This window comes from Thamnophis elegans, chromosome 2 (genome assembly GCF_009769535.1).
Source record: "Thamnophis elegans isolate rThaEle1 chromosome 2, rThaEle1.pri, whole genome shotgun sequence".
NCBI classification, from domain to species: domain Eukaryota; kingdom Metazoa; phylum Chordata; class Lepidosauria; order Squamata; family Colubridae; genus Thamnophis; species Thamnophis elegans.
In genome coordinates, this window is record NC_045542.1 from 54514761 (window position 1) to 54532313 (window position 17553).

The 17553-nt window shown below is 38.5% G+C and overlaps 1 protein-coding gene across 3 annotated transcripts in view; it reads left to right on the forward strand.

Annotated features, from left to right (window-relative positions):
• Positions 1-17553, forward strand: part of UNK (unk zinc finger) — a 56929-nt gene that overhangs the window by 28935 nt on the left and 10441 nt on the right. For 2 of the 3 annotated variants that reach the window (XM_032238946.1, XM_032238945.1), the window contains exons 2-14: positions 425-634; positions 1062-1238; positions 2139-2269; positions 2390-2525; positions 3381-3498; positions 5788-5872; positions 7593-7735; positions 8555-8602; positions 10000-10200; positions 11742-11810; positions 12586-12760; positions 14862-14963; positions 17115-17303. In XM_032238946.1, the coding sequence (XP_032094837.1) occupies positions 425-634; positions 1062-1238; positions 2139-2269; positions 2390-2525; positions 3381-3498; positions 5788-5872; positions 7593-7735; positions 8555-8602; positions 10000-10200; positions 11742-11810; positions 12586-12760; positions 14862-14963; positions 17115-17303 (1784 nt within the window). The remainder of the gene's footprint in view (positions 1-424; positions 635-1061; positions 1239-2138; positions 2270-2389; positions 2526-3380; positions 3499-5787; positions 5873-7592; positions 7736-8554; positions 8603-9999; positions 10201-11741; positions 11811-12585; positions 12761-14861; positions 14964-17114; positions 17304-17553) is intronic. The other variant, XM_032238947.1, reaches the window with a different exon arrangement.

A 17553-nucleotide genomic window follows, 5' to 3' on the forward strand; every position in this document is an offset into this window, starting at 1 on the left:
AGATTTATTAGTAAGGAATTAATGCAAAAAGTTTCTACAAACTATCTGCCCTTTCTTTATCTCTTGATTCTTTTGCTCTGATACCCATCTGACAGCACATAGCTGCCATAAGGATTACAATCTAATCTAACTCAACTGAAACAAGATTCAAGAATGAAGAAGTTAAATTGAATGTTCAACTCACTGGCTTGCTTGTGGAAAGTAAAAGGCAAATGGAAATACACCAAGTATGGGGGTTGGAGAAGAAGCCTTGATTGCTGAATAATGAATGAATACCGTAATTTATTAACATCTACCAGCTTTTTTATGAATATATTTGAATGCAAACTTAAAACAAGAAGGGAGAATGATTTGGTATGAATCTGTTGTGGCGCTCAGTTGAGCTGTTGAGATAGAACTCAGTCCAGTCTCTTTCTCTCTACAGATACCTGAAGGAATTCCGCACAGAGCAGTGTCCCCTGTTTGTGCAGCACAAATGTACTCAGCACAGGCCCTACACATGCTTCCACTGGCACTTTGTTAACCAGCGTCGTCGCCGATCTATCCGCCGTCGGGATGGCACCTTTAACTATAGCCCTGACATTTACTGCACCAAATACGATGAGACCACAGGGATCTGCCCTGAAGGAGATGAGTAAGTTACAAGGTTGCATTTTACTTGATCTGACAGAACGTCCAGTCTGTATTAACAGGTAAATTCATCAATTCAGCTTTTAAAATCTTGCAGAAGAGCGTATCAAGAATGTGGAAAAACTGCAGTGGAAACTTGAAGAAAATGTTTATTATGATTGCACTACTTTTGTATATATTCCTCCGAAAGTAAAGGCTGCGTTTCAAAGTTTTGTGCTTTGGAATAATTCTAGAAAAATTTGTGAGATTTGTCATAAAATAATTGCTTAGAGGGTTGAATCCTTATATAAATCCTTAATTTACAAATGGAATTATTTTCAGAAGGGAAAAATGCTGGATTTTTCAAACCTGATGACTGGTTTTTTTGGCTGGAAAACGTGTTTGAGATTTTACGTTTCTATGAGCTCTTTCTTTTTCTCCCTCCTTCGTAGGTGTCCATTCCTGCATAGAACTACCGGTGATACAGAACGGAGATACCATTTGCGCTACTACAAAACTGGAATTTGCATCCATGAGACTGATTCAAAAGGAAATTGCACCAAGAATGGCCTTCATTGTGCTTTTGCTCATGGACCACATGACCTACGTTCTCCAGTTTATGATATTAGGTTGGTAGGGAATAACTTCTGTGATATTTACTTGCTGTCTAAATGGAAATCCAGGAATATAAAATGGAGGTAAGAGCAACTGCAGGAAAGGGGAATGGAGGGCAGAGGAACCCTCTCTCTCTAGATTTTTTTCCCTTTCCAACAAGTCTTTACATCAGCTGAAAGAGACAGACTGTCACCAGTTTTTCTTGGATACCGGAGAGGAGAAAAACTAAGCAGTAGAGGTTACTAGTAGGAATAGCAACTTCATGGAATATTTTCCTACCTGAGCCTAAAAGAGAAAAACAATTTTGATTGCTTGGCCTATTTCGTTTTATCTTACCAGCCAAAATTCAAAATGGCCATGGAGCTATAGAGCCCTAAGACATGAATAGGAAATTGAACTGTGTTTTCCATTGGAAAACATCACTTTTTCCTCAGAACAACAGGCTGGCACTGAGATGGAGGCTCCACGGTAATAATATATACTCAACAAACAGCACACCATTTTGGCGCTAGGTGGAGGCAGATGTGTGAATGAAGCCAAATTACCACTCAACCTCTGTGAATACAGTTAGAGGTGCATGGAGGAGAAATGTGTAACCCTTTTTCATTCTCTTCATCCAACTGCTTCTTCTGTGATGCAGCCAACAGACATCTGGGGTCCGAGAGAGAGGAGATGCCCAAGGGGAGAGAATAAAATCAGGGGAAACAGTTAAGAGCTATAAGCTCTGCAAATCACCCTTTTCCAGTGCAATTTTGATGATGATGTTTTTTTCCCTTGGCTGCCTTTTACCTCAGCTTTTAGTAGGGATCTGAATATTATTAGAAATGTTTTTTTTTTTCAAAAAGACAATAGACTGATGTTTTTCTTTGAATATCTGTACCTGCATAATTACTCATTTGTCTATGTTCCCTAAGGGAGCTTCAGGCCATGGAAGCTTTGCAGAATGGTCAGACTACATCAGAAAGTGGCATAGAATGTCAGTCTGCAGTTGCTGCTAGCCATGCTATGATAGAAAAAATACTCAGTGAAGAGCCAAGATGGCAAGGTAGGTTCCTTGGAGTTTTACACAGTACTGAATCCAATTATTCTTGAATTAAAAAAACATCTTTGTATAGGGGTAAATATGCTTAGGATTTTAATTGACTAATTATACTTATCTTCACAGACACAACTTATGTTTTGGGAAACTACAAAACAGAACAGTGTAAGAAGCCCCCACGCCTCTGTCGCCAAGGTTATGCCTGTCCTTATTATCATAATAGCAAAGATAGAAGAAGGAGTCCTAGAAAACACAAATACAGGTACTTCAAAGCCTGGTTATAAAGGGCCAAGAATTTACATTTTCTTTATTTGGTTAGTAACTTTACTCTAATCTCAGTGTAATAAATACATCAATCATGGTGGGAAGATTGCATTTCACATTAAGTAGTTAATTCATGGATCAGGATTACATATGTGTAGGATGCTGCCATAAGTAAGGATTAAGCACATGTGCTTTAAGCCTGCTGCACTCTAATATTATGTCAAGATAAAAAAGAAAATAATCCTTGTGCAAAACAAGTTTGCATGTGAGCAGGTGGCTTTCTTTGTTATGAGGGTTGTAGTTCTCAGTGTATTGCCCCATTGTAGTTAAATTCTAAGAATTAATCAGGGAATACTTACTAAGATGCAACTGTTCTGTTATGATGTTCAGAGTATTGTTTCCTCATGAAAACTGGAATGAACATCAAACCTTATGGCCTCAAAGTGAAGACTTTGAGATAGCACCTTTCTGAGACGTGTATTTCAAGAAAAAGCGTTGTATCTCTTAATCATATGCCTATTAGCAGTTATTTATCTCCTTTGCTTATGTTCCTGCTGCCACGAGGTTTCCTTTTCTAAACATTAAGCACCATTTTGGAGAATATTTCAGGGCTCAGCTATAACCCAACTACATATTTATAATTACTCATTCTTGGACAATTTGAATTAAATAGAAGTGATTTGTATTAGCATTGTTTGATTAAATGCAGTTTGTACTTTTTGAGGAATACTAGCAAACAGTAAAGGTACTCAGTGCCAGAAATTAATCTATATAAATATTGTAGATACAGTTTCTGTTTGGCTCAAAAATTATATGACTTTCTAATTCACTCTTTTTCTGCCTATTGCTAAAGATCCTCCCCATGTCCTAGCGTGAAACATGGAGATGAATGGGGAGATCCTAGTAAGTGTGACAATGGAGATGCATGCCAGTACTGTCACACCCGTACAGAGCAACAGTTTCACCCAGAGGTAAAGACTTCCTTGTTGGTCATTTACATAGATAAATGCACACATTGCACAATTTACAGGATATGATAAACTATACATTACCCATGCTAATTACTGTTTTGATTGTCTCGGAGGATGATTTACACCAGAAACTAGTTAAAGGAATACATTGGTTTGTCTTCTTTTCAAGTCTCTGCTATGCATGCGTAGGGAGCAGGGCACATACCGGAGACACACATGCGTGCACGGGGGAGGGGGAGTGCGGGGGGGGGTTATGGCATTCCCCCACACACACAGCCCGTTTTTGGTCCCAGGAAGCTGCAGGGAGGCCTGCTAGGCCCAAAATGAGGTGCAGGGGGTCATGCATATGCATGGGGGGAGTGCAGGAGGGGTTGCATGCGCATGTGCAGGGGGACATGGTGCATGTTGCATTATGGGTGTGTGCATGTGTGCACATACACGCTTTCAGCACGCAACAACAAAAAGGTTAGCCATCACTGTTCTAGGATGTGGACCTATAGTGTCCCCTAGGGCTTAGCTTGTCCTCCTGTGCTGTTTAAAGCTACATGAAACTTCAGAAGGAACACATTCAGAGCTGTGGAGCAGAAATATGTTGATGACAACCTGCTCAATTGCTCCCTGCCTTCTAATTCCAAACTCTTTGATGTTTGCTCATTGTGATAATAGACTGGATGGCAGAGAACAAGCTGAAGTTAAATCCAGAAGATAGAGGTGCTCTTAATAAGGAAACTCTTTGGTTAAGGAGAAAGCTAGACTCTGAGACTGAGGTGAAGCCTGTTCTGTAGCCTCATGAAGATATTGAGGCTTTATAGTCAGCGAAAAGCTTTCTTGTGTGTGCTTCCCAGGCTATGGAATGAGCCCTCTAAAATGAGCTGGGTTTTGATTTTAATTTTGTTATGTTTTACATATGCATTTTTTATTGTTTGTTTGGAAATATAATGTATAGATTCAATAATATATAAAATACGAGTTCAGTGCATCCTGTTTATAAGTCTTTCGGTTGTTTAGAGATTGCAAAATTGCTTAGAAACTCACTAAAAAGATTTAAGATTGGGCTCCCTGGCAAGGGTGCTTCTGAAATACACTACACAGTTCCAAGTTAAGGAGGACAAAGCAGATTGAAGCAAAGTTTGATTGATGGGAAAACAGCTTTCCAAAGGCCACAAAATCCCAGCAATTTAAAACGAAGTTTAGGATGTGAAAGGTCTCATAAGGAATCAAAAAACAATCAGCTCAACTGTCCCGGAAAGAAGATGGCATGTGATTATAGTGACATGTAGGAATTGTGCCAAAGCCATATGTGGAAGTGCCAGGAAGGTGTGGCTAGCAATTGCTGGGGCAGTACATCTAGGTTGATTTCCATGTAATTGAAAAGTTTTCTTCTGAATTACTTCTCTTGCTGAAAATGCTTTGACTAAACTGAAATAGGGTTCCTGGGTAGCTCCATTTGATGGGACAATCTTTGAATAAATTGCAAAGATAATTGACACTACAGTTCTGTATGCATGTTTAAGGATAAGCCCTTAGAGATTCTGTGTAAATAAGCATACATTATGCTGTAATTCTGCCCATATGTATATGTGTGCATCACTGGAAATAGTTCTTTAAAGACCTAAGGTACAATTCTATAGATATTTAAGCATGGGTTGGACTATCAGGATTATATGCAGCCCTTGGTCAACCGGAGTCCTCCAAATTTTATTTTTAGAATGATTTTTTTTTTTTTTTTGCCTTCAAGTTAGTCTTTGTTTCTTGGAGACAGCCGGGATAAATCCTTGCAATTTTCCTAGCAAGATGTTTAGAAGTGGTTTGCCATTGCCAGCTTCTTAGAGTTGAGGGAGAGTGACTGGTCCATGATCACTCAATTATTTTCTTACCTAAGGGTGGACTAGAACTCATAATCACTCAGTTTCTAGCCTGGTACCTTAGACCATTACACCACTACTGGCTCTCTTTTTTGGAATGACAGGCAGGAAAAATTATTGGAGTCATATATTATCCATATCTAGCTGGTTGAGTTAATTAAATTATACGAAACTAAAATTATATTTTTTAGATCTCCCTATTTTGTTCTTTGGAATGCTGCCCATCCCGGCAGGTTGCTCAAAGACCCAGCATAGCCTCCATCTCCACAGATTTATGCAGTCTATGTATAAAGCGCAACTGAAACATCAAACTGTTTATATTGTATTTCTGAATACATTTCTCTTTTTTAAAATCCATTGTAAGCAGCTGAGTTTGAGCAGCTTCATTTTGTCCCAACTTTCTTTTCGTTTTTGTTTTTTCCAGATCTACAAATCAACAAAATGTAATGATATGCAGCAGTCTGGCAGCTGTCCCAGGGGACCCTTCTGTGCCTTCGCACATGTAGAACGTAGGTGGTCTTCTCTTGATGTAGCAATAATCTGTCTACTGAGTGTTGTCCTGAGTGTTGTTTAGAGTACAACATTGCTTGCAAGGCAAGTACAATTCTAAGCAACCAAACTTCCTCCCTCCCCCGTAATTAATCATACAAGGGGGAGGGGGGAACCTAAAAATAATATATAACAAATTTTATTTCAAACTGCATATACGTTTTTCTAGAAAGCGATCTTCAGTCATCAGATGGTTGATAGCTCTGCGCTTGGTTCTCAAAGCAGAAGTGACACCCAGTGGCTATTTAAGGATACTGTGAATGATACTGCATACTACTTATTTTGAAGTTGTAATTTGCTATTGGTATGATTTAATTCTGGGGAATAAAAAGGAACAAGTTTTTTACTGCATTGTTTGTCAGGCTCTTCCTTCAATTATGAAACAAGGGCATGATGAAGAAAAAAAATGCAAACAATTTCAAAGCTTTTGACATTGACTGCTTCTCAACAATGAACATATCTACAATGGCTTTTAGAAATGCCTAGAGCAATGGTTCTCAACCTATGGGCTGGGACCCCTTTGGGGGTCGAACAACCCTTTCACAGGGTTGCCTAAGACCATCGGAAAGCACATATTTTCAATGGTCTTAGGAACCGAGACACCAATTCTATGGTTGGGGGTCACCACAACATGAGGAACTGTATTAAAGGGTCATGGCATTGGGAAGGTTGAGAACCACTGGCCTAGAGCATCCAGATGATTCAGTCGTCTGTTTATATGGTCTATTTTCTCTTTTTAACAAGGATAATCACTTGAGACAGAAAAAGGTGGAACAGAAGCACAGGCCTTCAAGAGGTTGCCATCCTAGACCGGAGTGGTTGTTTTTTTTTTACTACTAAATGTGCTTCACTTATTGTACACCCCAAATTCCAGAATTTCAAAATATTGTGTATCCATTATTTTTCAGATTAGGCCTCTTCCTGACAACCTTTTGCATTGAGAATAGGATAAAGGTTGTTGGCCTTTTCAAACAAGCAATGGGATAATATATGCAAAGCCAATGTCTCATGAAAGAACTCATAGATAGGGCATATGTTTTGAGAGTTCAGCTATTTTTAAGCTCGAAAATAAATAAGCAGTCTACTAACCGGTAAACAATTCTGTGATCATTTTATGTCCTTTTTGAAAGTTGTTTTTCAGTCAAAAATAAAAGAATTTTTAATTTTTGAAAACACACATAGTTTGGGGGGTGTTACATTTTTATGTCAGTATGAACCTGCTTTTATATTAAAGTTACCATTAGGTCTTTTCCGGCAATATGAAAGGAATTTCAGCCAGACCTTTCCAGTCTGATTCATTTAACAAATTTATATTTTATTGTTAGTTGTCTTGAAGGCCCTTTAGGGAGAAAGGTGGAATATACATTGAATAAATAATTATAAGCATAATAAACTAGGGCAGCATAAAGCCTAATTGAAACAGCTACTATGAATATGTAACTGCTATTCTTTAAGACTATTGGTATAGAAAAAAAAGGAAGACATTACATTCTCTCCCTTAGTCTCGTGATGCCTTTTTGTTTTTTCTATAGTGGTTTGTAGATTGCTGCAGGTGGAAGATTAGCTCGTTAGAATCAGTATTGGGCATTGCCTGTTTACCCTTTGCTCTTACACAGTTGTTGTGAACCCATTTTTGTAACTGTATTTATCATATGGTTTGTTTTGTTCTGTTTCCTATAGAACCTCCACTTAGTGAAGATTTACAGCCAACATCGGCTGTCTCTAGCCCAACGCAAGCTGGTCCTGTAATGTACATGCCCTCAGCAGCAGGCGATTCTGTTCCTGTCAGCCCTTCTAGTCCACAAGCCCCAGACCTTAGCAATGTATGTAAAATTGATACAAAATTCCTCACTGAGCATGTGATACCGCAGTTCTCTCTAAATATAAGCTTAGAACATTGCTGACACTTTTTGATCCCAAAAGCTTGAGTTTTTATTTGTGAATAAGGGCAGTTGCTCCTACTGTCAGACCGGGAAGCCATCTTTTACATTTGGGCCTTTAGGCCCAAGTGTAAAAAATGGCTTCCAGATCTGACACCTACAACTTGGGTATCCAACCTTTTGGCTTGCCTGGGCCATGTTGAGTGAACAGGAATTATCCTTGGGCTGCAGCTAAAACGTGTAATATAGTGAAGGTATATAAATAACACATAATAATGTTAAAAGTTTATGATCTTGTGGGGCCACATTATTAGCTGTCTAGGGCTGCATGTGGCTCGTGGCCCATAGGTTGCCTACACCTCTTCTGGATAAAAATTTAGGACTAGCAGGTTCACAGCTGGCTCAGCATCTTTGTAGCATTTAAATTGTACAAATTATGTTAGTTAGTTCTAGTTATTCCTCAGCAGAATCTTGCCCACTTTTCAATTGAATGGATCCAACCAATTTTTAGAAGTGGAATTGCTACTACCTAGCATAAGTTTTCACTTTGGGGGATTTTGAAGAGTAGATTATAATACTGTATGAGATCTTACAACTGAATTTGTATTGTACTGTGACATATACTATATATGTAATATAGCTGACAGAAAGAATAAAGCTTATTTTAATTAAAAATACACCCAAGTGAGTAAACCTGCGTATCTCCTAGAAATCTGCAGCCAATGTCACGTATGATGTGTTTCATTTATCTTTGCACTCTAGGTATGGAATAAACCAGGAACTCTACCAACTAGCCCTACTTCTACTACAGTAAGTATTTTCTCTAGGGGAAGAGGCATTATTTTGAACTGGATAACATATTCCCTCCATTATTGTGATAAGCATCTCCAAATTACCTGTTTTCTGAAGCAGAAGCAGGACATATTTCATGGTTATACTTGTTCCACTGTGAGAATTCCAAACCATTATGAACAGGAAAGCATCAATTTACAGTAAAAAAATGTACTTGATTTTGCATTAGAAATTTATATGATCGATTGAGATTGCGGCAGTTCATGCCGTATCTGGATCTCTGAGAGTTGCAGAAAGCTATTAAAGAATATGAACTACAGAGAACAATCAAAGTTGCAGTGAACACATTCTCATCATTAAAAATATAAGCTTTGATGAAAAAAAATGCTCGAGATTTCTAAGAGGCAAAATGCCATTGTTTGGACTTTTATTAAATTGTGTCTTTCTATATGTCAGTAAAAGGCTCAGTGGCTAAGACGCTGAGCTTGTCGATAAGAAAGGTTGGCAGTTCGGTGGTTTGAATCCCTAGTGCCACGTAACAGAGTGAGTTCCCGTTACTTGTCCCAGATTCTTCCACCCTAGCAGTTCGAAAGCATGTAAAAATGCAAGGAGAAAAATAGGGACCACCTTTGGTGGGAAGGCGCTCTGCGCCTTTGGCATTTAGTCATGCTGGCCACATGACCACGGAGACGTCTTTGTACAGCGCTGGCTCTTCGACTAGCACGGGAACGACTAGCACATATGTGCGAGGAGAACCTTTACCTTTATCTTTATATCTCAGTAACCTGATTGAATTTAACAACTTACCGTATTTTTCAGAGTATAAGATGCACCTTTTTCTCTCAAAAAAGAGGCTGAAAATCTGGATGTATCTTATATACTGAATACAGCATTTTTTGCCTCCTGAAACCCCGCCCCTTCACCAAAATGGCTGTCCATAGCCTGTAGAGGGCCTTCAGAGACCTCCTGGGGCCTGAGGGGGGCATAAATGAGTAAAAAATGGGCCTTTTTTTGCTCAATTCCCCCCCCCAGCCCCCAGGAGTATTCTATAAGTCTCCTAAAGGCTATGCATGCAATTTTTTTGGCAAAAAACGGGCCGTTTTTTGCTTGTTTTGCCCCTCCCCAGGAGCACTCTGCAAGCCCCCTAAAGGCTATTCATGCCTTTTGGGGGGGGGGAGAATAGGCATGTTTCCGCAAAAAAACAGGCCATTTTTGAAAGGTTTGCAGAGTGCAAACCTTTTTTTAATTTGCCTCTTCAAAACCTTGGTGCGTCTTAGTGTCTTACACTCGGTGCATCCTATACTCTGAAAAATACGGTAGCTTTTAGAAGTTTACTATCAGCTATGATACAGAGGTAGAGAGTGTTATAATCTAATACACAAATTATCATCTTCTTTTCTTCCTGCTTCTGTTAGATCCTCTGTAGAAATAGCAGTCTTGGAAGCCCATCTAATTTATGTGGATCCCCTCCTGGTGCAATTGGAAAACCCCATAGTTTGGAAAGCATAGGTTTCCCCACAGATTCAGTAACTACTACAAGTAGCTATAAGAAGGCACCTGGATTTGAACGGGAAGACCTGGTTGGAGCAGAGTATCTAAAGAATTTCAAATGCCAAGTAGGTATAAATTCCTAGAAAAGGATATTGGATGTATCCAAGTATGCATGCATGCATGTATGATATGTTGATATCATTACTGATAACATATTTGCTATGGAACCAATTGTTGATACTTCATGTTAGATGTGTAGTCTATGGGTGCCTTAATATCTGCAGATAAATCCCTTAGGGTCTGCCTGTCTATCCTAATTTTATAAAGCTACATTAATATTAGTTTTTGTTCTATTGCAAGTTGCAAAATGAAGAGATGCCTTGCAGTATGCTTTTTACTTCCTTGGAATAACTTTTGTATTCCATAAGCAGAATGCCCTTAGATGCCACGAGCCTAGTAGCATCATTGTTAGAAAGCCCTTACATGCCACATGAGCCTAGTAGCATCATTGTTAGAAAATGACTGTGATGAGTGAATTGAAAGGCATACACTTCTTTGAAGTAGACCCAGTCATTCAGAAAAAAAGGAAAAAATGGTGTGGCAAATACCTCCGTCTCTGCAATGGTGGTTGCTATAAGAGTACTAACATATGTAAATTGGTTTTAGGACTGACAATGCAGTCAAGTAATGCATACACAATCGTTGCAAACTTCCTGTCATCGATCTCTGTATAGCAGTGGGCCCCAACCTTTTGGGCACCAGGGACCGGTTCCATGGAGAGAGATTTTTCTGCGGACTGGAGTGGGCTTAGTTTCATGTGCTAACAGAATGAGGCTTTCTTGTTTGCGCAGACTGGTTTCTGGCATGCCGTGGTCCGGTGCCAGTCCATGGACATGGGGGTTGGGGACCCCTGCTATATAATGTGGGAATCCAAGAGGTGCAGGTCATGAGAACGTACGTAAAAGCAAGCGTAAAAGCAAGCAAGTATGAAGAGGCTTTTGAGGAAGAGAGAATGCCGTTGCTGGAAAGTATTTGTATTTTAGAGAAAAACAAAAAGAATTAGAAGTCTGGAAAAGTATATTCAGAATAAAGCTATTTGCTCTGTTTACACATCAATTAGACTTGGAAGCTTCAGAAATGAGTCATAAAGTAGACCAAAGTAAAAGTTATGCAAATATAAATTCATCTTTTAGATAAGCAAATGAGAATTTATTCAGAATAGTTCTTGCTTACTGGCTGCCTCATTTAATGACCATTGTGAAAAAAAGAATTCTTATTTTCCTTCAACAATTATGCACATAACTCAAGCCCAATTTGCATAACTCAATTTGCATCTTTAGGCATAGCATTCCCAGATTTTCCTTCCCCTTTACAGAACTTTTTAAATCTATACAAACAACATTGTCTTCCATTTGTTACCACCCTATATTTCACTATCATTTTATCCCATCTCTTCTAGTTTTTAAAAAATAGATATTAAAGAAAAGAGAAAGTATTGGTGTAATATCTTTCATTTGCTAGCTTCAGGAAGCTCCCTGGTTCTTTCCTTTGTAGAACTTAATGTTACAGAAAGCAACGGAATAAGAGAGAAAGTACTGTAAACATCTGAAGAAGTTGACAATTTCAGTAGCATGTAATGTTTTTTCCCCCTTCTAATTTACTGCAGCAGGCAAAAATCAAATCCCATTCCATGGAACATAGAACCCAAGAACAACCTCTGTTACAACCCAAGCAGGTAGGTTACTCCTGGAAAGGCTGCTTAGTTTCTAGAGGCCCATATAGTCTCCTGTGTAGATTTCAGTTGGTGGTATATGTGAAAAGCTAATTGGAGTTGAAAGGGTGTTGACACTTTCCTAAGTGTTTGAGAATCAGTCTGGTTTCTTTCAGATAATACAAAAATAATATGAAGCTGGTGTGAATAGAAAATCACAAACTCAATTTTTGAATACCGCTTGGGCTAGATATATTATTGGAGGAAGGTTCACTGCAATTCACAAATCTCCTTTAGGTCTCTTTTGAATTTTGAATGGCAAGATTATACACAGTCATCATGAATTATATAACTTAATGGTGTGATGCAGCTGACAATATACGTGATCTATTAACAGTCAGTGGAAACGACTTGCTTCTAAAAGTTGTGAGTGCTCCGATATTGGAGGCTTTTAACGAAAGATTGGACAACCATTTGAAATGTTATATGGTTTCCTGCTTGAGCAGGAGGTTGGACTAGAAGACCTCCAAGGTCCCTTCCAACTCTGTTATTCTGTTCTAAAAGAGTCCCAAACAGTCTTCCTTTATTGTGTTGTGTTGTACTTTGTTGTATTAAATGCTAAGAACCAATCAGCTGCCCTGAGTGTATCTTAGAATTAAAGGGTGTAAGATATAAATGTTAGGAAGAAATACTTTATGACAAGTATATCATTACTTCTCTCTGAATATTCTGTTGCATCATAGGAATACATGAGTGTATTTTCAATACATCAATACATGAATGTATTTTCCTCTTTCAGGATATATTAGGGATTCTTCCAGTTGGCAGTCCACTGACATCTAGCATCTCCTCTAGCATTACTTCTAGTTTGGCAGCAACACCACCAAGTCCAGCAGGCACCAGCAGTATACCAGGCATGAATGCCAATGCCCTTCCTTTCTACCCAACTAGTGACACTGTGGAGTCCGTGATAGGTAATACTGCCTATGCACATTGATGGTGCAGGGAATCCAGAAGAAGAATATCCATTATGGGTGGGAAGCCTTTGGTTGTTTTATTTAGAGGACTTACAGTAGAGACTATGCTTTATTGCTTTGTGACTTGGCTGATGACTTGCATTTAATATGAACTCTTTTCACATTTCATAAATTAAATTATAGAACAGTCTTAAATAACAGCTCCCATAGCTGAATTCTGTAAAAAAAAATGGCAAAAACCACAAGCAGTCCTTTATCTTTTTAAAGGCTAATAAATTTATTGTGGAATAAGTTTTTATACAACAATAAACTTATTGGATTGTGACATGGCTCTGCTGTTTTTGCTAGAGCAGACAATGTGACAGGATGGTCAGTGGAAGATCATGATTGCTCCTAAATCTCTGTGTATACTGTATGTGTGTGTAGATCTTGTTTGATGTTCTTCATCATATCCTATATTTCCTAAACTCATAACTCACCAGATTGGCTCAGTGTGCCATTGTGTGGGCCAATCCACTAAAGATTGAGTCCTGTGACATGTATAATCTGTTACTGAGCAGCTGTTTTTATCAATATTAAAAAGATGAAACTTTTCCATTTATGACAGCAATAACAAAACATTTCAAGTGCAGAATTTTTAAAAGATTTTATTTACATTTCTGTTTAAGGGTTCGTATGTTACCATATTTAAATTTCTAAGACTTTCCAAGAAGAGTAAGAGTGCAGATTATACAAGGATTACCAGTTCTCTTTTTTTAATGTATTATTGCTATTTTTATGGCTGATTGCACAGTCAGCCATATTTTTAAACTGGATTTGGCATTTTTGTCCACTGAGTCCTTCCTGAGAACCTGGGAGAGACAAATATTGTTTAATGATATTAAAGGTATTGTCGCAGGATGTATTCTGTTCCAAGTAAAAGCTGCCTTTTGCAATTGACTATTATTATTATTGATATTTAGCATTGGTTGATACATGTCTCTTATTCTCCAGGTAACCTATTATCATTTTTATTAACTGTTGATGTTCTATTACAGGCCTGGAATGATACAAATAAAAGAGACAACTCTTGCCACTAAATTAAAACACTTACGAAGGATCTGGTGGGGGATATGTTTCTTAATTCTAGACAGGGACTTTCCTACACTTTCTAATAGGAAATTGCTGAGGAAATCTGAAATCCTTTTATGTGCTTTCTAAATGTTCAAAAAGTAACCTTCCAGGCAGTACTTCAAAACTGAATACAAACTATGCAGGAGGGTGAGGGAGGGGAAACATCCATTTTCAGTATCTAAAATTGTTTATTATTTATATTATAGTCTTTATCTTTCTGAAACGACAAAAATGTCACGCATATAGCACAACCCATGCTATGCTTTATAAGGCAACATTTGACAAGACATTAAATACATTGGCTAGGAATACCCCCAGGGATGATCCTGTGCAGGTTTGCTCCATCTCATCCCCAACTGGCAGTGTCCGTGCTACATGGCTGGCTCATTATTGGGCCACTGCTGGCTATAGCCTGTTTCATAGGATATGCTAATACATTTCCCCTCCCTCCCCCCCCACCTACACACAACCACTTATATTACTGCTATACACACTTCCCTTCTTTCCACTACCATACTTGCACCTCATTCCTATTGCCATCTCCTCTATCATTAATTGCAATCCAAGTTGCTCTCCATGGTGGAATTCCTAAGTATAGGATTAGTGAATTCCAATCACTATGCATCATGGACACCTAGGTTGCCAGGTGAACTGGGACGGGCACCTGTTATGAAAGCCAACCCTGGATGTACTTCTACCCAAGGTCAAGCTGTACAGCAGGTGTGCAGGGAGATCTGTTTTGCATTGCTGTTATTTCCAGTGTCAATCTATGGAATCAGCCTGATACTGAAGAGACTTAGGATTCAGATCAGGCAACAAAAAAACAATATTGAAAGCTGAATCGTTTGAACAACTGATGGCAGCCTTGCATTGTAGATTCTCCAGTCCAGAGCAGTGACATCTCTTTGTGAACTCTTTGGACTTCCCTTTTCCTTGAAGTTGTTGGTCCTTTTTGTAATATATAATTGGTGCCTCTGTCTGGCAGAGTCTGCCTTGGATGACCTGGACCTGAACGAATTCGGAGTGGCTGCCCTGGAGAAGACATTTGACAGCAGCTCGGTGCCCCACACGAGTGGCATCATGATAGGTACATGAAAGCAACAGAGCTTTCTTTGATCTTCTGCCAAGCAGGGTTTGCCCCATCGGCTGGCTGAAGCAGCCTAGCAAGCTCTCAGAACCAGCCCTTACATGACATTGGTTGACGGCCAATGCGGGACCTTAGAGCCAAAGGACCCACATTGGTCGGCAAATCGGAAATATATTTCACTGGTTTCTGATGTCCCAATGACGTTTATGAAATAGGCATGGCTTATTTTGCTTTACAATATCTTAACAGTGGCACACTAAACATGTTCACAAAATTCTGATACAAGACAATCATGGAAGAGGGGGGGAAATCGGTTTAAATAGTAGGAAACAAATTGGATTGGTATCACTGTTCTGCTGTCACAGGATCATGGCAAGGCATGTCGCCACACATTGACAAACTACCGCTTGTGTATTTCATCCTGTGTATGTGGTCATTTCAAACCAGTGTCTTTTTTTTCTTTTTTTTTGCCCCATGTCTGGTTTTCAAGTGAATATAGTCTATGCAACCTTGCTATATTCTAAGTGTACAGATCCCATTAGCAATTGACAAAACATTTCTTTGTGAACTGAAACTTTGTGCAAACTGGTAAGTGCCTCCTGGCTCACTGCTGCCACTTCTCTTTTTAAAAGGCACATCCATTAGCTTAAACCACCTTGGTATCAGATGATTTATTTATTTATTTATTGCAAAAGAGTTTGCAACTGTCTTTCATCAACACATAGTTTTATTTCAGCATATCCTGTCCTTTAGTTGTTTCTTCAGATTTGAGTAGTTGTGCAAATTAGAATTAGCCTACCAGGTCCCAGTATATGTTCAGGTCTGCTTTCTCCAAAATTCTACTTTGAAAAGATAGTGTTCAACCTAAAACCATTTGACAGCAATGCTATGCCCATATTGGTTTGGGCTAAGATCAGTTTGGAAATAAATATGGAGAATATGGCCCAGTGTTGCTTTTCCTTTAGAGTTAGGCCTTGTTCCCATAAGCAGCATCCTCTTTGGTCTCATATATATATGAGTGAGAAATTGGTTTTTCAGATTTATCAGAAAACTTTGTTGCCTTGCAAGTCATCTCAGTATAGCCAGAAGAACAGGTTGGTTGATCTACAGTTGCAACTTTTAGGATAAAAAAGGAGGATGGGAAGTTCTGCGCCATGTAGGAGTCCCTTTAATTTTGAATCTTTCACAGGTAGTGCTATGTGTCCTCAAGCATTATTAAAACTGAGAAAAAAATTATTCTTGTAACACTAACAACTTTCATGGACTAGTAAGTTTGATTTCTTTTTGACTGTGCCATGCAACTGAGACTCCTCTAACCAAATGGGAAGGTGATTTACCCTGATCCCTTTCCTGTATATGAAGCATAAATAATTGCTGGGCTATCACTTTACTGATCTTTTCTGCTATAACATCGTATGAGTGTGTTTCTCTGTGTAGAAATTAAGCTCCCTTTTTTCCTTTGGCCCAGTGCCTGAATACAGAAATCTGTCCCATTTGCTGTCTCTTAACAAACTTTTATCCTTACGATGGAATGGGAGGTTCAGCTTGCAAGAATATCTTTGGCACAATCTATAAAAAGTGAAGATGCCATTTAATTTGAATGATTGTTCTTGAAAAAATGTACTTAATCTATATAATTTGACGAACACATATTTTCCCGTTCTGAAAAAAAGCATAAATCATAATTATATTCTAATTATGATATATAAACATGATAATCATTACTAGATACTATAGTTGTCATAATGTGGATAGTAGAAAATTAATTAATTTAAACATGTATATAAATAGTGTCATTATGGAGCTATTAGAATTGAAAATCAGCTGTCTAAATATCTCTTAGATTGTAAGCTGTCCTTTGTTTACTGGAGAACTTCTGTTTCTTAACTCTAACCCTAACCCTAACTCCTAGTATTTTGCAGCTAACATTCAATAGTTTACTTTTTAACCTTCCTTGGCCGTAGGGACAATTCTTATAAGACCAGCTCTGAAGGTGTAGAAAGATAGAGATTAGAGGAATATTCTGGATTCACCCATCCTTTTACTGGTGCAGAGAGTGAAGCAAACACCTGCTGTTCAAATTCCTGCTGTGCTTCCACTCATAGTTCATGGCTTCTACATTCCCATACTTTCTGTGTGTTCTTTGTCCAGGTGGGAGTTTGCTGCAAAGTTCTGCTCCTGTAAATATCCCTGGGTCCCTTGGAAGTTCTGCCTCCTTTCACTCTGCCTCTCCTTCTCCACCGGTCAGCTTATCATCGCATTTCCTCCATCAGTCTCAGGGACACTTAAGCCAATCAGAAAATACTTTCCTGGGGACATCAGCTTCTCATGGATCATTAGGTAAATGCCCAATGTAAGCATGAGAGTATATCTGTTAACATGTTCACTGTCTATGCCATGTAAGTATTTTGCTTTTTTTTTTAATTAACTTTCATTTGAATGTTCACATTTTTGTTGCCATCTAACATAATGTATTGCTCAGTTTCTGTTTAATCAGAAAAGATTCATTAAATCTAAGGTCAGTGATGAGGATTTAACTTTTTTGAACAGGACTATGTTGCAGACCAAGAATGAATCAAATAAATTTAGT